General features: G+C 37.3%; 1 protein-coding gene across 2 annotated transcripts in view; it reads right to left on the bottom strand.

Moving 5' to 3' along the window:
• Positions 1-3,141: 3,141 nt before the first annotated feature.
• LOC139754035 (mediator of RNA polymerase II transcription subunit 24-like) overlaps positions 3,142-24,672 on the bottom strand; it is a 28,907-nt gene continuing 7,376 nt past the window's right edge. Inside the window, exons 10-22 of one of the 2 annotated variants that reach the window (XM_071671018.1) lie at positions 23,743-23,929; positions 22,469-22,604; positions 20,581-20,712; positions 20,037-20,141; positions 17,743-17,909; positions 15,466-15,643; positions 13,529-13,638; positions 13,098-13,187; positions 12,165-12,399; positions 11,002-11,143; positions 10,521-10,624; positions 7,408-7,623; positions 3,142-6,417 (exon numbers count right to left, since the gene is read on the bottom strand). In XM_071671018.1, coding sequence (XP_071527119.1) covers positions 6,064-6,417; positions 7,408-7,623; positions 10,521-10,624; positions 11,002-11,143; positions 12,165-12,399; positions 13,098-13,187; positions 13,529-13,638; positions 15,466-15,643; positions 17,743-17,909; positions 20,037-20,141; positions 20,581-20,712; positions 22,469-22,604; positions 23,743-23,929 — 2,156 coding nt within the window. In that variant the 3' untranslated portion in view covers positions 3,142-6,063. The remainder of the gene's footprint in view (positions 6,418-7,407; positions 7,624-10,520; positions 10,625-11,001; positions 11,144-12,164; positions 12,400-13,097; positions 13,188-13,528; positions 13,639-15,465; positions 15,644-17,742; positions 17,910-20,036; positions 20,142-20,580; positions 20,713-22,468; positions 22,605-23,742; positions 23,930-24,672) is intronic. The other variant, XM_071671019.1, reaches the window with a different exon arrangement.

The following is a 24,672-nucleotide window of genomic DNA, read 5'->3' as shown; positions in this document are numbered from 1 at the left end:
AAAAGGGTTATGTGAAATCAAAGCTGCACCCTCCAAGATACTCTCCTCATCTGGCACTAAACTTCTTCATTTCCTCTTTATCAGAAATATAACCTGTACTGATAGAGTTAAGAATCAGGATATGTATATAGAAAGGTGGAAAGCACAGAGCAGAAGAATGATAATAATTGATAAAATATAGTAATGGCACAAATAAAGTTCCTTGATATAATAGGGTAGTGGCTGCATGTGAGCTGGGGATGACTTAACAGAGTCTATATCTATCTGCAACCTCCCAACTCTTGCTATCTTTTCATTTACGTCACTCCACAGTTCTCCTGCTGGCAGATGCATGTAAAGGCTTTGATTTGCAATTATTAGCAAAAACACAAAGATTGTGATATAAATTTGATCTCAATTACTTTATTCCATTTGACAATTTCTTATTGATATATATATATATATATATATATATATATATATATATATATATATATATATATATATATATAGCAGGGAAATGAAGACTCCTTTAAAAAGTTCTTTGATGAAACTGTACTCCCTGTGCTTTGCCTCATCAAAGTTGACTTTTCACTTGTAGTGTAACCTCAAGCAAGTGGAATCCAGTAACATATATATATATATATATATATATATATATATATATATATATATATATATATATATATATATATATATATCAAATATATATTTCTCATTAACTGAGCCAGCATTGGCCTAATATAGAACAGTAGCTTCTGACTGCCCATGGCAGAGGGATGTCATATATTTTTGCTTGTTCAGCTCTAAATACATACATTATATATATATGTATATATATATATATATATATATATATATATATATATATATATATATATATATATATATATATATATATATAAATATATATATATATATATATATATATATATATATATATATATATATATATATATATATATATATATATATATATATATATGTAACCACTAGACCCCTTTAAAGGGGCTCCTGCAGCTTCATTGCTGCACTCATTGCAGGAAATGGGATGTGATGAACACCTGGATGATACTGCACTCCTTTCCATACATCAACAATGATGAAGCTTCAATAAGGGTGAAACTTTAGTGTCATCAGTTGATGAGAGAGAGTGCAGTCATATCAAAGAACTTCTTGCTTCAAAGCAGTCCATCCTGTCTCTGTTACTGAGTGTGTACTGTAGACTTGGAGCCGCAGGAGCTCCTGGGTTATATATATATATATATATATATATATATATATATATATATATATATATATATATATATATATATATATATATATAATGTGCATATCTGTCTGTAAGCATATGTGTGTGTGTGTGTGTGTGTGTGTGTGTGTGTGTGTGTGTGTGTGTGTGTGTGAGCATCATAAGCTGAGCTAGAGTTGGCCAGCTACAGAGCATTAGCTTGGGACTCCCCTGGGCAACAGGATGTCAGTATATTTTTACTTGCTCTACTACTATGGTAGTTATATTGTGTGTTAGATATAGCTATGTAGGCTGGCATGAGCATCACCACAACCATCATGTATAATATTTTTGCACTTGGTCACCATTGCCAGTTGTTGTCACTCAAGTCTTTATGTTCATCCATTTAATATATTTTTTTTTAATCTAGACCTGAGATAATTCTAATTACAAGATTATATACATGTAGCTGAAAGACAAATGTGTAATAAAAGATTTAATCTCCAACAGAGGAATTAACTTTCTTTACTTCCCGTAAGAACTATAGCTATATATTGATGATGCACAATTTGTTATGGGTGTTTTATATACTGTACGTGTGCTTTCTATAGCTATATATTGATGATGCACAATTTGTTATGGGTGTTTTATATACTGTACGTGTGCTTTTATGTCCTATACTGTTTGTATATTTTTATGTGAGCATAATTATCTATTTGCAATAATATTTTGCAATAATCTATCTCCACAGGACAGGATGGGAGTTCTACACACACACAGTTCCATCTTTTGGACTCTCTCTACAGACAAACAACCTTTTATACTTTTGTACATATACTGTCATTATTACAATCATCACTTAATTTGTTTTATTCATCCACTACTCTGATACTTTGAAAGTACTTCTTTACATTTTTTGAACAATTTTCTTGCTCAGTTTATTATCATGGCCTCTGGTTATTCTATCTTTAAATATTCTGAAGAAACTGTACACTGTCAACATCATCAAGCTGGTTAGAGACTTGGAGTTTGTCATCAAGTCACCCCTTACTCTCTTCTCTTCCATGGTGGACAAATTCATGGCTTCTAATCTCTTACTGTTATTCACCTATCTTAATTCTGGTACCATCATTGTTATCCTCCTGTGAATCTTCAAATGTCTTGGCAAAACTCGAGAAGCATATTCCAGTTCTGGCCTAAAATATGCTGTGAATCGATTGCTGAAAATCTTATCCATGCACTCAAACACCTTTTAAAGATCTGCCAGTAGACAGCTTTTATGCTTCATAGTTCTGAGATGGAACTCTGGAAATAGGTTAGGTACATGTCTACTTCCTTCTCACTTGTAAATATCTGCAGCTGATATCCAGCTTTATAACATTTGTACTAGGGCCTTTTAGTGTCACAACTTCATTTACTCATTACTTTGCATAGACTCGAGTTGAATTTTATCAATCATGTAACAAAACTTCTGACTGTCTAGATCCCTTTAAAAGCTGATGCAGTCCTTATCATTCTTTGCGTCTCTCATACATTAGGCATCACCAGCAAACAAATTCAGATATGAGTCCTGTTCTTCTGGCAATTCATTTATGTAGATGTGTCTGTGATTAGCAATTTATGCATACAAGGAGGGAGTTTTACATTTGTGAGGCTATCGCGTAACCTTTCTCCTCTGTCATACATTCTGAATTTCTTTGCTATCAACGTTCCCTTCTTCACTTTATTCCACTTGTTTTAATCTATTCATGCAGCTTTGTTTTCTCCTATGTTCTCTCAGTGATCATTTCCTCCCCATCTCATGAACTAGTCCATGTCAACATCATCAAATCCACAGCAGGACTCACTACAGTACACTACATTCTCAGAGATTTTCTAATAAAGTTATGTGATACTCCTATTCAAAGGATCTCACAAATAAACACAGCATAAAAGGACAAAAACAGAAACATTTATTTGTAAACAGCAAAAAATACAGCACTAAATGCTCCGTAATCATAATATATAAATATATTGTTAACTAAAAAGTGCACATGTCCATTTTTGTTCTTTTTGATGTTTGCTTTGATGCAACTAAGCGCAGTAAAGTCAGGAACAAAAGACTATGTCTTTGAGTTCTTACTTAACCTTTCCTTGTGATCCTACTTTTAAAAAGTGTTAATACTGGATGGAAGAATTTCCAGAACCCCCAAGGCTCCCACCTGTTAGCTGTCTTCTGTAACATGCAAGAGGTAAATGAGTAGTAGCATTTCTCACCTACTCACCTGTCCCTATCACAATCCCATATCTTCAAAGATTTTCCTTTGATGTAGGTCATACAACAGTCATACCATATACATAAAAGATTTTTGAAATAAGAAATATATTTACTGCATGATATAAGAGAGACATTCACACATGCATGCACATATTCCATGACTCATTTCAGCCTAATGGTTCCATATGCCATCACATCCATTCCCTAGTGCCTAAAGTATTCCACTTCCTTCTGGTGTTCTTCATGTAATTTACCCACACCATCCTAGATCATCCCCTTGCTGCATCACTTTACCTTACTTCTGTTCACATCTAATCTCAATTTTCTCCTTTCAAACATTCTCCCAAACTCTTGAAATCAGCTTCCAGAGATAATCTCTGAAGTCTTCCACAAAAACTGTCATCCTCAACAATTAAATCACATTCCATGCACTCCCACCCCCAGCATACTGTGGAACTGCCCCTTGCTTAAAGACTTTCATATTTACCTCCCTTTCCGCTGCATCCGTGAACAAATCAAACAGCCAATCAGATGCTCTGACTATGCCACTATCCTCTCAATCAATATTTTCCCATACAACTTACCAGGTACACTCAAACACTTATACCACAGTAATCCAAGCATTCATTTCATTTGTGAACAATAAGAACAATAGCAAACTTATTTAGACAAAAAGTTATAAGAAAATAAAAGGTGTCTCCACTTTTCTTTCTTTAAAGGTAGGTAGATCAGGGACTTTCCTCCTCCCTTCGAAGTTCATTTCACTCACTTCTGATAACATTCTTGTTACATTCCTTTAGACCCTTTCCAGAAGTTTTTCGTGGATCCTTAAGTGAGGAGATCAAATTCCTGTGGTGTACTCCAGGTTACGTCTAAAGTAAATTATCCATATCTTCCTAAATATCTCGCGGTCCATTTTATTGAAGGCAGTATTGACAAAAATGCATTTTACCTCCCCCTTGGTCTTTCTCTTGATATGCTAATGACAAATTCATTATGATTCAAACTCCTACATCTCTTTCACAGTACGATACTTGTAATTTGTTTCGCCTAAAATAATAATCAATGTCTGGTCTGTGTAAACTCTACCTATCTTCAAAATTCTCCCATAGTCAATTAGCCAATTGTCTGATTGCTGTTGCATCTTGCCCAAATCTCTGTGCAATAATTAGCTAATACTTAATATTTCTTTTATAATTTTGGTATCATCAGGAAACATCCAAGTATGAATATGCCTCAAATATTTCATAATTCTTGTAAATTAGAAATAATGAGTAATAAGCTAATTGGAATTTCCTTTTTGTACTGTTTGGGGAGATAGTTTTATGCTCATGAAGCCCCATCTCTAGAGCATTCTTCATCACAAAATTCTTAAATCTATGTATTCTATTTGCATTACCCATGCCTTCAGTCATTTCATTCCATTCATCCACAACTTTTGTACTATAGTAGGCTTCTCTTTTCACTGGAACTCATCATTGTTACTTTATATTTACTGGGACTAAACTTCATCAACCATGTATCAGGCATGTGTAGAGTTAGGTCTCATTGAGGACAGATCTTTTTCATTCATCATGCAGTACCACTATCACTTGGTGGTAAACAAGAAGCAATTGTTTGAAAAATTCTTCAAATTTCTGGCTTCCATTCAAATCTTAGGTTTTCTATTCTTTCTACTCATGTGTTATGCTTCTTAACTTTCTTGGAATATGAAGCAATTTCACATCATTCTATAAAGTTGCATACATTTTAACAGCACAAGGCATTTCTAGTGCCATACATCCATGGTTGGCAAGTCAATGTAAAAAAGAATTATATACATATATATATATATATATATATATATATATATATATATATATATATATATATATATATATATATATATATTTTTTCTTTCTTTCAAACTATTCGCCATTTCCCGCGTTAGCGAGGTAGCGTTAAGAACAGAGGACTGGGCCTTGGAGGGAATATCCTCACCTGGCCCCCTTCTCTGTTCCTTGTTTTGGAAAATTAAAAAAAAAAAAAACGAGAGGGGAAGATTTCCAGCCCCCCGCTCCCTCCCCTTTTAGTCGCCTTCTACGACACTCAGGGAATACGTGGGAAGTATTCTTTCTCCCCTATCCCCAGGGATATATATATATATATATATATATATATATATTTTTTTTTTTTTTTTTTTTTGCCGCTGTCTCCCGCGTTTGCGAGGTAGCGCAAGGAAACAGACGAAAGAAATGGCCCAACCCACCCCCATACACATGTATATACATACGTCCACACACGCAAATATACATACCTACACAGCTTTCCATGGTTTACCCCAGACGCTTCACATGCCTTGATTCAATCCACTGACAGCACGTCAACCCCGGTATACCACATCGCTCCAATTCACTCTATTCCTTGCCCTCCTTTCACCCTCCTGCATGTTCAGGCCCCGATCACACAAAATCTTTTTCACTCCATCTTTCCACCTCCAATTTGGTCTCCCTCTTCTCCTCGTTCCCTCCACCTCCGACACATATATTCTCTTGGTCAATCTTTCCTCACTCATTCTCTCCATATATATATATATATATATATATATATATATATATTATAACACAGGTTCTAAAGCAGATTCATTGGCTAAAGCTAAGCTGCGCTGCACACACAACAATTTTGCTGCTGCTCTCCTTGCTCCAGCTGCCTGAGCTGGAGTCTGAGCTCCAACAAAATCACTTACAAATTCTCTAGATGGATCAGGCTGAGATGGAGCCTTGGGGGCAGTTATAGCTAAGAGCTCAGCATAAGTAAAGGCATCAGGTGGGGACAGAAGTGGCACCAAGTTAGGCAGCAGTGCTGGTGGAGTGAGGGTAAGAAGAGTGTGGCTATATGGGGCAGCAATCAACTCATGTAGAATGTTCACTACCAGCTGGGATACTGGGCTTACAACTCCAGCACGGCTTACCTGTGAGAAAATCTTGTTCAGAGAAATTCTTTTCTTAACCTAGATAGAAAGAAAATGAAGCTAAAACAGCTCTTATGTCATGATCAAACATTACTCTAATCTAAGTCATTATGTAAGCCTAATTACAACAGTACAGTGGTCTCTATACCAACACAAATATGTGGTTACTGTTGATTAGCTTTAAACATGTCATGTTAATATATAGAGACTGAGTGTGAATGAATGTGGCCTTTTTTGTCTGTTTTACTGGTGCTGTCTCACTGAAGCACAGGGTAGCGATGCTGTTTCCTGTGGGGCGGGGTAGCGCCAGGAATGGATGAAGGCAAGCAAGTATGAATACATACATGTATATATATGTATACGTCTGTGTATGTGTATGTATATGTGCATGTAAGGGCATTTATGAATATATATGTGTATATGAGTGGATGGGCCATTCTTTCTTTTTCTATATGTCATCACCATTTCCTGCGTTAATGAGGTGGTGCCAAGAACAGATCAAGAAAGGCCACATTTGCTCACATACATGCTCAAGCTGTCATGTGCAATGCACTGAAACTACAGCTCCCCATATACAACAAGGCCCCACTGACCTTTCCATGGTTTGCCCTGGCCACTTGACATGACCTGGTTCAGTCCACTGACAGTAAGTCCACCCCTGTATACCACATAGTTCCAGTTCACTCTGTACCATGTATGTCTTTCACCCTCCCACATATTCAGGCCCCAGTCACTTAAAATCTTTTCCACTCCATCCTTCCATCTCCAATCTCTATATTGTAAATATAATTTCCTGCATTAAAAGCAAATGCCACAAGCAGATTGTTGAAATCTATCCTTATATACTGAAGCCATAATGAAGTTAACCTGTCTTCTTGAATAACTTAAATCTGGACCAAACATCATGAGTGCATGAGAAGAAAGGATGGAAGACATTTGGAAACTTTATGTTATCTAGGTACTCATTTGAAGGCTTACTTAATACATTACCTGTGTCATAAGCATGAGTAAACTTTGGACTGCAACCAACAAAGAAGTTCCATCTTTGGTCAGGCCTGGGGTGCCCCTTGGAATAGCTAGATCTACAGAATGCAACTGCAGATTACACTCTAGGTCCTCCAGTTCCCGGTCATGGTAAGTCCTCTTTCTGCTAATGTTTCCTCCACCTCCTGCACTTCCTATCATCATGTTTATTGATGCTCCAGGCTGAAAATTTCAAGCTAGTAAGATGATGAAATGCACAACATACTTTGAAAGTGAAAAACAGCACATTTACGTGAAATATTTCAGCTTTATAACTCTACTTTTATCTAAAATTACATTTATTCATAATGCTAACAACGTTGTTGAAAAAACAAGGCCAATCCAATTTTTCATGAAGTTACCTTATACATGTTTCACTCTTATTCAAAATTTTCCTATAATTTTCCACCTTTCCCTCCTTAGAAGGTAGCAACATGAACAAATGAAAAAAGACCTCATTTGTAAACATTCATACCACATTTAAACTTTAGCCACTAGGCATAAAGCACTAGAACCAAAGCCTACCACTCACAGTTAAGCCCCACAGATCATCACAGGGATTATCTTCAATGATTCATCTATCATGGTTCAGCCAAGTGACAATACATCAACCCCCATATAGTGGATTAATCCAATCAATTATATCTAAAGAATGCATCTCACCCTCTTGAAATTTCAGGCCACATTATCCCAACGCTCCACCACTCCATCCTTCCATTTCCTCCATGGTCTCCTCCTTCCCCTTGTTTCTACCCCTGTGATGCAAATATCATCTTAGTCAATCTTTCCTCACTTATTCTTTTCTATAAGCCCAAACCATTTCAGAACATCCTAGCTGATCCTCTCAATCAGACTGCAATTACCACTAAACCCCATTAACACTCACTCCTTACCAAATCAACCTATTTGACACCACATGCTATCATAAGACATCTCATTTCTGACACATCCATTATCTCCTTTTCACTTGCATTCTAGGGATAAGATGTACATTCATAAAGCACTGCTAGGGCTACCATATCTTCAAATATACCCATTTTTTTGCAAAAAGTGACCTTTCCTTCCACATGCTCCTTAGTGCATCCAGGATCTTAGCCCCTTCTTAAATCTTTTGTTATGTCCACCCCTAGGTATCTAAAACACTGTACTTCCTCCAGATCCTCTCCACTCAAAAAATCCTGTCTTGCCCCTTTGCGGCACCTTGACTACCTTACTTTTATTCTCATTAACCCTCAACTCCCTCCTTTTACACACTTTTATTCCATTCATCCTCTGGCTATTCTATAGTTGATTCTTTCAAAGAATTTTTCACTACTGATTACATCTAAATAGTTTAAATATTTAAAGGTTTTTATCAGGTCAGTCCTTACTCTTCTGCATTCCATGGTGATATCACACACACTTGACACACCCAAATGTGTGTGTGTGCAACCACCAATCTGTAATCACCTTTTCGTACCCTATAGGGAAGGAGTTTTACATTTTGGGGGTCCCATGTTTTGAACATTCTCTACTATCATACAACTTTTTATATATCTATATGCTGTCCACATTATCTATGTCTTCATTAATTTCCTTACATTCACTCATCACTCATACTATAAAATTACTTCACATGTCTTTATAACCAGTTTTTTGCTTAATTTCATGTTATGTCCTCTGGCTGCTCTATCCCTACATCCTTGAAGATCTATTCCCTGTCAAAGTCATCAATCTGATTTAAAAGCTTAAAGGTTGTTACCTAGTCATCCCTCACTCTTCTGTCTTCCATAGTGTAAATAAGTTCTCTTAATTCTGGTAACATCCTCTGGGCAGTCTCTATTGACTCTTTGTGTTTCTTTAGGTAAAGTTACAAGACTTGAGAAGTATATTCTAATTTTTGCCTTATGTAGGATGTGAACAGTTTGCTGAGTAATTCTTTTTCAAAGACCTTGAATGCTGTTTCAATATTTGTTAGGAGATGGCTGGTCTCCTTAAATGTCCTCCAAAGATGGAACTCTAGTGATAGGGTAGGGATGGTGGTGACTCCCAAGTTTCTTTCACACTAAGATTCCTGCAGCTTATTTCCTGAAAAATATTCCTATTGCTGCCTTATTGGGCTAACTCATTCTCTATATCTTACATTTACTTGGGCTAAATTTCATCAACAATTCATCATACCAACTATGGAGTCTGTTAAGGTCTCCTTGTAAAATAATATGTGTGTGCATATACGTATGCAAGTGCATGTGTATGTGAAAAAGAGAGCAGCCCTTACATTGTGAGAAAGAATCTAGGTTTCCTTCCAGACAATTTTACTTATCAGAGAATTATTAGAAATGGAAATAATTTAATTAACATTCTGGGAGATTTTCTATCTATCTATCTATATCTCTGATGCTTGTTCCAACTGGAACTCCCTCAAAAGGGATGGCCATGGCAACAGTCTCCATAACTAAAGAACTCCAATGCCACTTTTTAGCCTTTAGTGCCTCACCCTTAACAGGCCACTGTCAGAAGGCAAGTCTATTGCAGTGTTTGCAGAGGCTCCTACCTAATGTTCCTAATGACTACTATCTAATGCTTCTACTTACTACTTCTACCTATGTTTCTATCTATCAATCCTGCCTAAATGTTCCTACCTACTACTCCTACCTACTGCTCCTATCATTTTGCAAAAAGGCAGGGCTAGCAGAGAGTGCTCACCACTGGTAAATCTAGAGTTATGAAGAATGAGCTGTGTGAGTCAAGTGTTACATATGACAAGGAGAGATTGTATGTTGTAGACAGAATGCCAGTAGTCCCCATGTCAGTGAGGCAGAAAGAAAACACAGCTACCTGGGTCAGAGTAGTGCAACTTAACAACCACTAAAGTGCTGGCTCACTAAGCAGATGTCATTAACCCTCCTGATAGCCAGATGGGTAGTACTGGTAATATACCTCCTTACTTGTTAGTTGTCTACCAACTACTATCTACAGAGATTTTGTGTATCCAGTTTTCAAAATTCCTATGGCTGATCAAATATGAATACAAACCCAGCATATAAAATGACTTAATATTTTGCACACTTCTTTTTCTTATAAATACTGTGATCACTAACCTCAGATTTCACAGAGGGTTGCTGGACAGCTAACCAAGCTGATACAATCATCATGACAGTTATACGCGCCAATGCTTTGGTTCTTTGCTTGCTTATAAGCTCACCTTAAATGAAAGCATTTGTTTAAATTTATTAGTTCCCACCATACAGCTATGATTTTCTCAGGAGATTGCATAGGAAAGGACTTTGGAGAGTTTTATGATCAGCAAGTATGAATATGAATCCATATATGACTTTTCCTTGAGATCTTAAGTGCAAAACAATGAAAGAAAGTTCATGCAATTTACCTATAACTCTTCTCTGTGAGACACAATGAAACATAATATGCAAAACGTGTGAAGGATAGATGCAAGAAATATATGGCTGAGTAAATCCAATTAATACAGTATTAATGGGACTTCGAGTTTTAACAACAAAAATCAAGGTTGGCTACTTGATGAAGTTAGTCTGATACCAATGCAGAGACCTAATAAAATCTTACCTGAACAAGGTCCTGATATGAACATGGGTAGAGCATGGACCAACAAGCAGAGGGTACAACCTACGACATCCTGGTGCAATAGACCATAAATCAAGTCCATGGCCCGAGTTAGATCAGAATGGAAAACACTCTGCATCCCAGACTGGAAAAAAATAAAAAGTTTCAACTGATATAGTAAAAAGTAATAAGCATTTTACAAGAGAGATAAAATGAAGTAAAATAAATACTGCATTGCTGATCATCTTTTGGTTTGCATCTCTAAATTTCTATCCTGTCTTTCTTTTTCTTTCAAACTATTCGCCATTCCCCGTGTTAGCGAGGTAGCATTAAGAACAGAGGACTGGGCCTTTGAGGGAATATCCTTACCTGACCCCCTTCTCTCTACCTTCTTTTGGAAAATTAAAAAACAAGAGGGGAGGATTTCCAGCCCCCGCTATCTATTAATATTCTACATGTGTTTTCCCATCACTGAGAAGGTGGAGTTTATGTCAAACCTCTTACACACAACCTTATTTTGCCATGGCACACATTCTATAAGTGATACCCCCACCCTAACACATATTCCCTTACTCTGTCCCAAATGAATCTTGTTCAAAAACATTCACAGAGATTTCAAATGAACATGAGTAAACATGAATTATTAACCTGTCTCATATAGTGTATCCATTTTTTTTCACAGAAAAGAAGCGCTGAATATCTGAACATAGAAATATAGAGAAACCTCAGTTGACATGCAATGTGGATGTGGCTAAAATTACAGAACTATCAGTTAATGAGAGGTCATCCAGTCTCCTGCAGTTTCAATTATAACCTGCTGAAAAGTGGCTGGTCTCTAACCAGCCAACAATTTAGTTTTCCTGTGTTCTTGCAAAATAAACCTTGCATGAAAACTAACTTTCAATGCATGAGAGATTAGTGAATTCATCATAGTCTAGATTTGTGGTAAGCAAACAGCTACATATCAGTGAGCATAAAAGTGCACAAGAACTTCAAACCTTTCTTCAACAATCTAAATAAATACCATGAAGTATCTGGAAACCAACTCTTTTTAACATTAGCATTTGAAATATTGTAAAGAAGGCAAGGTTTTGGATGCAATCAAGCCTACAAACAAATAGCATTTAATTATCTCTTATAAAGCACAAAAACTAATATATGCTGACCTTAATGAGATCACACACGAACCACTTGCTTCCACCAAGTCTAAGAAGATCTCTAAATGTGGCCAGTGCCTGATGAGAAATGACACCAGTAGGAAATACTTGGTTCCAGGTCTCCCTCAAGAGGTGAGAAAGTGGCTCTTGGGAGGACAATAGGGACTCACAATTAGCCTCCCCAGGACTGTTGTTGCCACTTCTGTTGTTGCTGGAGGCACACAAAAAGTCACTGACTAGTGCACTAAAAAATATAAAAATGAAATCAATAAATCTGTGTAGAGCATTAATATCAATATACTACTGGTCTCCCACACTTACACCCTTTCATCACCTTACATTTGTTCTCATTTACTCTCAACTTTCTCCAAATTCCTCTGGAGTCTGCAACCAGAAATGAGTCATCTCCAAACAGTAGCTGAATCTCCTATGTTCCCTCCTCCCTACCAACAGCATACTGCAGACCTGCCGTATGCTCTAAAACCATTGCATTTGCCTCTCTCACCAACCCATCCAAAAACAAATTAAACAAGCGTACACATACCAAAGCTTTGGTTCTGGTACATTATATGTGACAGTTAGAGTGGATAAGTGCACATGAGGCTGCTGTCTGTCTGTTCCTGATGCTGCCTTGCAAAAGTATGATATGTGATTGTGTACTATGTGATATCAAGAAAGAATAAGCTGTAAGTAATTGAAAATATGTCATCTACCGTCAAAACAAAAATTTCAATTAATCTGATAAATCTAAGTGAGAATATACTAGTGAACACATACAAAAACAAATGATAATCAACAGGTAAGAAAGATGTAAATCTCAGACAGGGTATGCCAAGATGCAGGAATTTCTTATTAGCATGGATCCTTTACCAATTCAAACCATATTGATTTCAGTCACTCCAATTATCAAATAAGTAAAGAATTTTACATTGTATACTTTACCTGCTATTACTTGTGGCAGAAGATGCAGACTGGACACCTCCCTTCATCACTTGAACCATATTTTCCACAATCTGTGCCATCAATGTTGACCTATGGACACCAACATGTAGTAACTACAAATTACTCAATTCAGGATCCAACAACTCAACTGTTTATCTGTTGATTTATTTTTCCACAATTTTCACAAATAATATTGATCTGAGTACATTAACATATAGCAAACACATGATAATACCAAATTATAGGAGAAGTTGCATGTCTGCATCAATCATTTTCAAAACTTCTTTTTACTGTCGTCTCTCACTAAATAAAAGATGACTAATACAAAGCTATTTCAATCTGTGCACATATTCTCATATTCCTTTCATTTTAACTAATAACCATGTCTTTATCATTTTCTTTGATTTGCTCTCTGATTATCTTTGTATTACCTGTCTTTAAAGTTATCAAGGGTGGGTAGCGACGGGTCCAAATCTCCAAGAGAAGTCTGCATGTAATGTAGAAAACTGAGAGGTTCAGCTGCTTGCTCTGCATCGACAACCTATAAATGGGTGTTTCTGAGTTATGATCTATTTACAGGAATCAATTTACCCTGCATCACCAAAACAGTCAGAATCAAAATCAAAAACTACCAGTACTTGTAAAGAGTTTAACAAAATAATCTATCTGAAACTTTAATGGGCATAATAAAATATAAAAAACACAAAGCTTATCCTCGGGAATGAGAAAGAAAAAATACTACTCACATATCTCGAGTTACTGAAGGTGGCTAAGAGGGACAAGAGCAAGGGAGTGGATATCCTTCCCTTCTGTATTATCACTTTCTAAAAGCAGGAACATAAGATACAGAGAGAAATTTTCCTTAAAGGCTCAGGTCCCTTAGCCACATTACTATGGCAGAACAACTGAATGAAAAGTTTGCTTACATCAAGAGGCTTATGCAAAGTGTTTCTGACCCAGAGACTGCAGAACATATAATTCTTAACACACTAGTGGCCAGAATTTTGTGTCTATCAGGCACCTTGAAAATTTAACTGAAATTGCAGTATAATGTATTTTCTTACAAAGAATGCTGTATTAGCAAATCAGAGTATGTAAATAGTAGGCCCATCAGTAATGCTGTTTAATCACAATTATCTCTTAAACCCATTCACTGCAGATAGCTTGTATACATGACAGAATTATTTTCTACACAGTGTGGCTGTCCTGTATACAGCCATTCATTTCAAAAATTTCCCTGCCTGCAAGTGAGCATATTTATGGGCAAAAATACATACCTGAAATATGGTAATAGTTGCTGAAACAGAAAAAGCTGGGAGTGACAAAGAAAGAAAATTCCTCCAACCAATTCCATTTGAGCATCATGTCAAGGTGTCTTTATAATCCTTTCCATAAGTATCAATTAAGTTCCGTCTTCATTACCTATGATATGGGAACAGAAGCTGAATCAAATAATTCAGAGGGTGACAATGACATCCCTTGCACTTGCCTTTTCTCCCAGTAACATCCACTCCACCTCATGGTACCCCACCCCACCAGCACCTAAAACTCTCATCACCACATTTTTCGGTAGGTATTCAATATATAGTCTCTATTACCTATGATATACCAACATCAGCTGAATCAGATAATTCAGGGAGTAATGTAAACAAGACTAGTATCCCTCCCTCTACCTCCCAATAATCCTCACTCTATCCTATCCCACTCCAACACCATCTAAGGCCCTCATCACTACCTCTTTTGGTTGGTATCCATTAAGTATCATCTTCATTTCATGTAATGTGGCATCAGTGGCTGAATCAAATAATTCAAGGGGTGATGTAGACAAGCCTTCCAGTAACCCACATTCCTCCCTTGCCCACTCCAGTAACAACTCAAGCCCTTCAGTACCTTTTTCAGCAAGTTTTCATTAAATATTGTCAAAACTATATACCACATCATGGTGTATGGATGGTAAGCTAAGCTGTGACAACATGGTGTATGGATGGTAAGCTAAGCTGTGCCATGTAAAGTCCGTTCTTAAGGGATAGCTATGGAGAGTTTTTAGTCAGGGATGTAATACTCTATAAACAGGGTTTTTAATTGCTCAATTTGCAATGTTACAACTTGTGTTGGGTTGTCCTGGAACTATCATGGTGGATTAGGTGATATGGTTCAAACAGTTATGCTTTGGAGCTAGGCTCCAGTATCTTTAAAGAAGTAGGACTGCTGAGGATGGGCTCCAGTATCCTTGAAGTGGGAGGACTGCTGAGGATGACTCCTCCAAGTAATGTGAATTGCAGATGATATGGATGAATGTGAAATATCAATATGTAAAAAACTGTGAAACTACATTGAAAGGTAAAATCACCTAAATTACTATACCAACCTGAACATGGGAACACAGCCATGTGGCTACACAGATTGGAAGACAACACAGGTGGAAACGCAGTCGGTCCAGCAATTCCTTAACATGCTGAATAGGGAGTGCTCCCTGTTGAGAAGCAGTTACCACCTCCCTCAATGCTACTGCAGCTACTCGGCACACATCACTCCACCGTACCATGCTATGGACACAGCATCATGGTCAGGTTAAAGCAGCTTATACTGGCTTATAAAATAAATCTTGTTTAATCATCAAGATGATTGCACTCCACATATCATATGCATTAACAACCTTCTCATACACTTACTTCATCATTGCCTCTTTTTTTTAAGCTTCCATTCATGTGAGAAACTGCAAAAGCTGGTGACTGAGTTTGGTAAAGTGTGTGGAAGAAGAAAGTTAAGAGTAAATGTGAATAAGAGCAAGGTTATTAGGTACAGTAGGGTTGAGGGTCAAGTCAATTGGGAGGTGAGTTTGAATGGAGAAAAACTGGAGGAAGTGAAGTGTTTTAGATATCTGGGAGTGGATCTGGCAGTGGATGGAACCATGGAAGCGGAAGTGGATCATAGGGTGGGGGAGGGGGCGAAAATTCTGGGGGCCTTGAAGAATGTGTGGAAGTCGAGAACATTATCTCGGAAAGCAAAAATGGGTATGTTTGAAGGAATAGTGGTTCAACAATGTTGTATGGTTGCGAGGCATGGGCTATGGATAGAGTTGTGCACAGGAGGATGGATGTGCTGGAAATGAGATGTTTGAGGACAATGTGTGGTGTGAGGTGGTTTGATCGAGTGAGTAACGTAAGGGTAAGAGAGATGTGTGGAAATAAAAAGAGCGTGGTTGAGAGAGCAGAAGAGGGTGTTTTGAAGTGGTTTGGGCACATGGAGAGGATGAGTGAGGAAAGATTGACCAAGAGGATATATGTGTCGGAGGTGGAGGGAACGAGGAGAAGAGGGAGACCAAACTGGAGGTGGAAAGATGGAGTGAAAAAGATTTTGTGTGATTGGGGCCTGAACATGCAGGAGGGTGAAAGGAGGGCAAGGAATAGAGTGAATTGGAGCGATGTGGTATACCGGGGTTGACGTGCTGTCAGTGGATTGAATCAAGGCATGTGAAGCGTCTGGGGTGAACCATGGAAAGCTGTGTAGGTATGTATATTTGCGTGTGTGGACGTATGTATATACATGTGTATGGGGGGGGTTGGGCCATTTCTTTCGTCTGTTTCCTTGCGCTACCTCGCAAACGCGGGAGACAGCGACAAAGTATAAAAAAAAAAAAAAAAAAAAAAAAAACAATTAGTTATTCTTTTGAACATTAAGTTTCACGTGCTATAACACTGACATGAAGCATGTCAGTTAGCAATATTAAACAAGAACAATAAAGACATTTAGTGATACATAAACATCATTTATATGAGTTATGGAATATGTTGCAATTTTATCCTTCTTGAAATCTACTGTCATATCTCCTCATGTATAAAACAGAAGTGCAAAATCTTCCCTAAACTTCATATATCTTTGGGAAAGATACTGCAGTACTATTCTGTTTTATAAGAGAAAAAATATAAACCTTTGGTGGGCATCAAAATTTTTTTCATCTTACATATGTACATTTAGATACAAAAAAAACCCTCAGATGATTCTAAGACAAAAACAAAACAAAAACAAATAGTAGTGGACTGACAATCATAACAAATTCTGCCATGTTGTGGGAGCTGATGCTAATGTTGGCTCCAGGTCCACTAATTCCCAAGATACAAAGTGTTTCAGAAGTATGTCAAGTTAAACCCATGAATGTAAGACAAAGATACTCATCTAATCTCCTGAAGACTAGAAATGAAAGAAAAGGCACTGCACAAGCTGACATCAAACAAGTGTTAACAAGTCCATAACAACACCAGCTAGCAAGTGAACATGAACTTGGGTGAAAGGTCAGCAGGTACCATCTCACCTCTACAACATGACATGGCTTTGACACGATGCAGTATGGTCTTAGAGGACTGTAAATGATTATCTACCAGCCTTACAAGTTTTATGATTGTCAAAAATGGTGAACCCTCATGGATACCCCTCATTTTGGTGTTTTTACCCCATCAGACAAGCGCTCACTCTGATGCACAGAGGACTCCATCTGGAGGAGAGAAAAGTGGGAAGAATAGCACACCTTTCACTTTTTCCAATGTAGCACTTCAATGAATGACTCAGGACATCTGCAAATAGTGATATCTAATACGCACTATCAATTAATAATACTGTCTGTGACATTTATGGATTTTTCACTCACTTGTACTTCAAGTCTAGCTCAGAAACATTGACTTCTCTGATGAATTCTTCCACAGCATTCTGGTCAGTACGGATGGACATCAACGGGGCTTTAACACGGCCCAATTCAGGCATATTCTCCTTCATCCACTGCTCTACAAAGGTCTCACATTTTTCTGAAACTACGACCTGAAAATGACATTTTAACAGCTGCTCAGAAATTAAGAGGTTCATCATTATTCAGTCACTAAATACCATCTTTCTATATCTAATAAGCCCTTCCCTGTAATAAAGCATGATGAATGATGTAAAACTTCCTACATAAATCACAAGTCCTGGATATTTCTACAAATTATTCCATAAAAATCTACTCTCCCACAAATAATCTCTCTTGGTTTTCTCCCATCTCACCTTCAATTTTCTTTTAACCCAGACTTATCTATTCCAGACACACCTGCACCAGTTCCCTCTTAATATGTCTACATCGCAATGGTATCATATTTATTAGTCCATCAGTATTTCATTACTGTTCTTAACAATCACTTTTCATAATTTTTTTTTTTTTATTATACTTTGTCGCTGTCTCCCGCGTTTGCGAGGTAGCGCAAGGAAACAGACGAAAGAAATGGCCCAACCCCCCCCATACACATGTATATACATACGTCCACACACGCAAATATACATACCTACACAGCTTTCCATGGTTTACCCCAGACGCTTCACATGCCTTGATTCAATCCACTGACAGCAAGTCAACCCCGGTATACCACATTGCTCCAATTCACTCTATTCCTTGCCCTCCTTTCACCCTCCTGCATGTTCAGGCCCCAATCACACAAAATCTTTTTCACTCCATCTTTCCACCTCCAATTTGGTCTCCCTCTTCTCCTCGTTCCCTCCACCTCCGACACATATATCCTCTTGGTCAATCTTTCCTCACTCATCCTCTCCATGTGCCCAAACCACTTCAAAACACCCTCTTCTGCTCTCTCAACCACGCTCTTTTTATTTCCACACATCTCTCTTACCCTTTCGTTACTCACTCGATCAAACCACCTCACACCACACATTGTCCTCAAACATCTCATTTCCAGCACATCCATCCTCCTGCGCACAACTCTATCCATAGCCCACACCTCGCAACCATACAACATTGTTGGAACCACTATTCCTTCAAACATACCCATTTTTGCTTTCCGAGATAATGTTCTCGACTTCCACACATTCTTCAAGGCCCCCAGAATTTTCGCCCCCTCCCCCACCCTATGATCCACTTCCACTTCCATGGTTCCATCCGCTGCCAGATCCACTCCCAGATATCTAAAACACTTCACTTCCTCCAGTTTTTCTCCATTCAAACTCACCTCCCAATTGACTTGACCCTCAACCCTACTGTACCTAATAACCTTGCTCTTATTCACATTTACTCTTAACTTTCTTCTTCCACACACTTTACCAAACTCAGTCACCAGCTTCTGCAGTTTCTCACATGAATCAGCCACCAGCGCTGTATCATCAGCGAACAACAACTGACTCACTTCCCAAGCTCTCTCATCCCCAACAGACTTCATACTTGCCCCTCTTTCCAAAACTCTTGCATTTACCTCCCTAACAACCCCATAATACAGCCACTTAACATTAGATACAAAATGAAAATCACAAGACATAATCTTTCCTTTCACTAGGGAAACAAAAACTTCAACAAAATACCTACAATTCCAACCTATTACTGGTATGCCAATGTTTCAATGTCCAGCTATGTATACACAGCATACATTCTTAATATGGGTTGAGCAACCCCAATCCAAAAATAAGAAATGCTCCAAAATCAGAAACTTTTTGAGTGGCAACATGATGTTATAAGTGACCATAGCTTCTTGTCCACTACCAGGCCCCACAGACCTCTCCATGGTATATCCCAGACACTTCATATGCTGTATATGCCCCTTTTCTAACACAATAAATGTTCCATACACTTTTTCTCTAAAACCTCCTTTTTAATACTTGTCTGAGAAAAAATTATCTAAAAACCCCTCTCCCTTCCTATATCCACTCTATAATTCACTAACATGGAATTCACTAATCCTTTTAACAAAACTGGTCATTATCCTACCACACATCATGCTAACTGTGAAATGGAGACCTATTCCGCTATTATTCTTAAAATCTCTTTTGCTTGGGAGTAATAAGTGCTATCATTATTGTAACTTCATTCAACTTATCAAATCATATGGAACTAACACATTATGTGAGTATTTATTGCTTTTGTCAAAAATTAATACTTAAGTTCACGACAACTCTAAATACTTGACTTACATCAATACCATACAGCTGTACTATGTGGCAGAGCAAAAGGAAGGATATGTCAAACATCAGTGCACGGTTGATGGCCATCTTCGCAGTCTCACCCTGTTGGGGGTCCTGTGGAAAGCTGGAAAAATGAGGAAAACTGACCCAAAAAAGAAAAAAAGTAATATAACTTCCAAAGTCTTTTCAATACAATAAAAATTTCATCTTCCTGATTATATATCCACTCATATACACACATATATACATAAATACCAGGAAAAAGACAGAAAAGGCCACATTCGTTTACACTCAGTCTCAAGCTGTTATGTGCAATGTACCAAAACCACAGCTCCCTATCCACATCCAAGCCCTACAAACCTTTCTATGGTTTACCCTGGATGTTTCTTTTTTTTTGTTTTTTCTTAACTAGTGAAAGAAAAGAGTACAGTTTATGAACATTAACTGCAGGGAAGGAGTATCACTGACTGATAGGAGCACAAGAAACACGAGTGGAAGGTCAAGAGAAATGTACAAGAACTGAAAAACACAACATGAACCCAAAAGAACTTACCATACTAAGCTCATTGAATTTAACAAATTTCTGTGCAAATATGTGCAGACTTCCTGAAGCTGCAGCAGCTGCCAGAAGTAGGTCTCTGCTCTTGCCACTGATCAGAAGATTCATCACAGGTAACACAGATTCCTAAAGTACAAGATAGCTCTCTGTTTTAAACAAATATATAATATGAATAGAATTTAAAAATAACCACAGCACAGTTCACATGCAATAATCACAAATATCAGTTTTGGGACTGGTATATTTCTAAATGAAAAAAAAAATATATACAAACTTTAAACACACATTCCTACAACCTGAATAACAGATATGCACCACAGCCCCATCAAACAGAAAATCAAAGTGCCTATCAAAATAGCAGCCTCTGTAAATGACAGGCCAACAAGAACTTACCAAATATTAGATGAGTTTTCATGCAATACATATGTCACCTGCACAGCATGGCAGGCACAAGGCTGCTTTGTCAAGTCATCCTTGTCATCTGTCCATCCACCCATCAGTGGGAGTCAAGGAAATGAATTTGACTTGAACCTTAACATCAATAGTATACATTATACAGTTGTTTCTCAGCATCTTCAACACTCTGTAGTATAAGGACCAAATCTCTAATATGAATTTTGCCTGAGGCAAAAGAGCCTCTATTTATCCTTGTACTTACATGCATCCCTTCCATACACTATCTCCCATATTCTTCCCTCTTATAAAGAGGTTTATTGTGAAACCTAATCTGACTCATAGCTTATGGGTCTGACCTGAGTTAATAGGGCCAGGTCAAATACATATATGCAGTGGACTTTATACAGAATTGAATGTCAAAAGACACATAACATTAGTCTGGATTTAGTTTCAGTTATGCTGCTGACCAAAAGGTTTAACCTAGAATATAATCTGGCTTCTAACTTGAAGGAAAATTCCACCTTTGGCCTTTGACTTAATATTTGGGAGTTGCAAAGGACACTTGTGTCACCTGCAATGTAACTTAGACATTGCATGTGAAGTAATAAGTGAGAATACAGTTTGGAATCCATCAAGAAACTTATATATGAAGTTTCAAATCATCTCAAAGTTATGACTCAGGTTAGGTTCTACATCAAACTTTTCTATAAAGAACAAAATTCATGAAAAATTGCTTGAAGTTCTACATCAAACTTTTCTATAAGGGACATAATTCATGAAAAATTGAAACGAGACACATGGGTTTTAAGCCATTCAGTCTTAAGATGCTGGGAAAAAGCTGTGTAAAGTATCAGTTGACGCACTGCACTTGATCCTAACTGGTTAAGCCAAACATATCTTCACTAAACTAAGATGTGACTCACAATGACAGAGGGACAGACAGACAATAACAATGGGCAAAGTGATCCCTTAGTGTTTGCTATGTTATGCAAGTGATAACAAACTGAGCTGCCTTCAATCTACACATCAAACACTTTTTGCTCCAATCATTTGTGTGCTACTAGCTCTTCAGTTAAACATATATACTCCAATGGCATCTCATAATTCAGATTATCTATAATGAAAACAAATTGCAGAGTCCAATGGCTAAAAATACATTGGGAAAGCATGTACTGCTTCTCACCCTTTTTTTAGCAATGAAGTCCTATACATCACACAAAAGACCATTTTCACTGACTACTGTCTAACTAATGAGAATCACTGGCATTTATAGTAGAAATATATGAACTCTCTGGAACTACATGAATCATGGTCAAATGAAGGATGGGAAAGGTATAATCTACAAACAATATATTTAATTATTTCAACCCAATAATCCACAAAATCAAGGAATCCTTGACCTACATTTAACCTGTATAATGCTGCCAATCTTCAAAACCAGTAGATACACATACTGCCCTACAAGTTGGACATGGTAGTTCAATACCTGATTCTTATTACTGAGGGTCTTCAAGATGCTGGTCACGGTAGGCTGTGCACGAAGAATGAGGTTTGGGTTGCCTGGGTGGGAACCCTGGGCATCACTATTCTGAATGTTGGCAAGCACATTAGATTCCTGAACTCTGTAATAGATGAATATCATTTAAGCATCTATTTATATAAACACCTCAGCTTTACTGGCCCTATAGCTACTGAAGTGGGGAAAAAAAGGGATGGGAAGAAATTCTCTTCATTTTCTCTTCAATTTCCACATACATATCATAAAAAATTCTCTCAAAAATAATCTCAAGATCAATGTATCCTTGAAATCAACAATACTTCCTATCTATCTAACTGTTATTTTCCTATTCAATCAAACCCTTTTCTCTCTTGGTGCAGGTAAAGTATATGGACAATGACAAAGCTAATTCAAAAAGGGAAGGAGTTCATGAAGTAAGAGATCTATATATGATGAGCGACTACATATGAGTAATGAACAACTAAATATAAGTCACAAGGCTCACAGATTTTCATTAGCCCACATATGCCCAAGAAACATGTGTGGAAAGAAATTATAGCCACAAGCTTATAAGAATTCATGGGGTGCTTAAGTTTTCTCCAGGAATACTTGCATGTATCCCTCATCAAATTTCAAGCCACTGAAATGAAAATGGCTCTGCAACAAACAGAACTTGACTACATTTGTGACCCCATAATGGAAAGCAATGAAAATGAAAATTACTTCACTATATCCCATGATTGTTTTAAAAACAAGGGCAAGGAAATAAATTAACCCCTTCACTGTAAAATTATTTTTGGTCATGTGTGCAAATATTGTCAATGAGAAAAATCATTACATGACGTGTAAAGAAGTAAGAGTCTATCTCTGTGTTCATCATAAGATGTGTGGAGCAGTGAAGGGATTACACAGAACTATGTACATGCTTTCAAATGCTTCCAAATTTCTGCCAAAAACAGTACCTAAGACATGACAAGTTCAATAAACAAACATTCATATATTCCCATATGTGCGGGTATCTACATTTGTGCATCCCATTTATCATATACTTAACAAAAAGACGAAACCTCATCATATGAAGGAGCCTACAATTTTTCATCTACTCTATGCAATATTCATGTTGATATCTGATTTGAATTGAAAGACTTTTTAAAGTACAACTAATTAGCATGCATAAACAAACACAAGGAATTTTAATTAGGTGAAAACACAGTACTGATATGAAGTTTGCAGATTTCACGACTGATTATAATTTCATTAACCTTACTGCAATGATGGCTTGAGCTTCTCTTTCTGATATAAGGCTTGTTTTATTGACAAGCTCATTTAGCAGATATTCCAAGCAGTTGCAGTTGATTCGTGAGTCCACTTGGTCTAGAAGAACTGTAAGCTGGGCCAGACGTTGTACTGCTGTGAGCAAGTCCTCAGATTCTCCACCACTTGATTCACCTATGATTAAGAATTTCCTATAACTGCAAGGAACAAGGGGTTACATCTTTCTGGGGAAGGAGGAGTTGGAGTAGGCCTAACTACAAGACTGATTGAGATTTTGCCAAAAGAAGGGGCTAACTTGTGGTGCTCAATACAAATCTTGCTTCTTTCACAATGCTATTGTCCACTCCTGTCATACACACTGTATAGTTTTTGATCTTAAGTTCATCCATAATCTTTTGTAGCCACTTGTTCTGCTTTCCCTTAACACCTTACCTACTTGAGACGTTTATTTATGTGAGGTGAACAACTATTCCATATGTAAACTTATGCATCAAGTTTCACAGCTGCATTTCAAGGCAATGTACTGAGCCAGGCTGGTGGCTGAGATGGCAAAGTACAATAATTTCACCCCACAATCAGTCATCCTCCAGTCATACCAATGACAACACAATTTTGTCTTTTCTATAAAGGAAATTGAAGATTTTTGGCTGGATTTAGAGGACCAGGCAGAAGATCCTGAATTACTTGAAGATAATGAAATGTCTTCAGATCATGTGGAGAGTGATTTTATGGACACTAGCTCTTCCAGCATTGAATGCTGACCAAGAAGAGGCAGGAGGTGTTTCTATCCATTAATTAATTAATTGCACTGAAGACTCTCCTTCACAAACAATGGCAATGTTTAAATGTCCCCAAGTAAAAAAAAATATCAGTCTATGTTCTATCAAAAATTCTCTGGTAATCCTCTTATTCACCAT

This window comes from Panulirus ornatus, chromosome 16, assembly GCF_036320965.1.
Source record: "Panulirus ornatus isolate Po-2019 chromosome 16, ASM3632096v1, whole genome shotgun sequence".
In the NCBI taxonomy this organism is placed as follows: domain Eukaryota; kingdom Metazoa; phylum Arthropoda; class Malacostraca; order Decapoda; family Palinuridae; genus Panulirus; species Panulirus ornatus.
The sequence above is the reverse complement of the archived record's forward strand: the minus strand, read 5'-3'. Positions and strand labels throughout refer to the sequence as shown.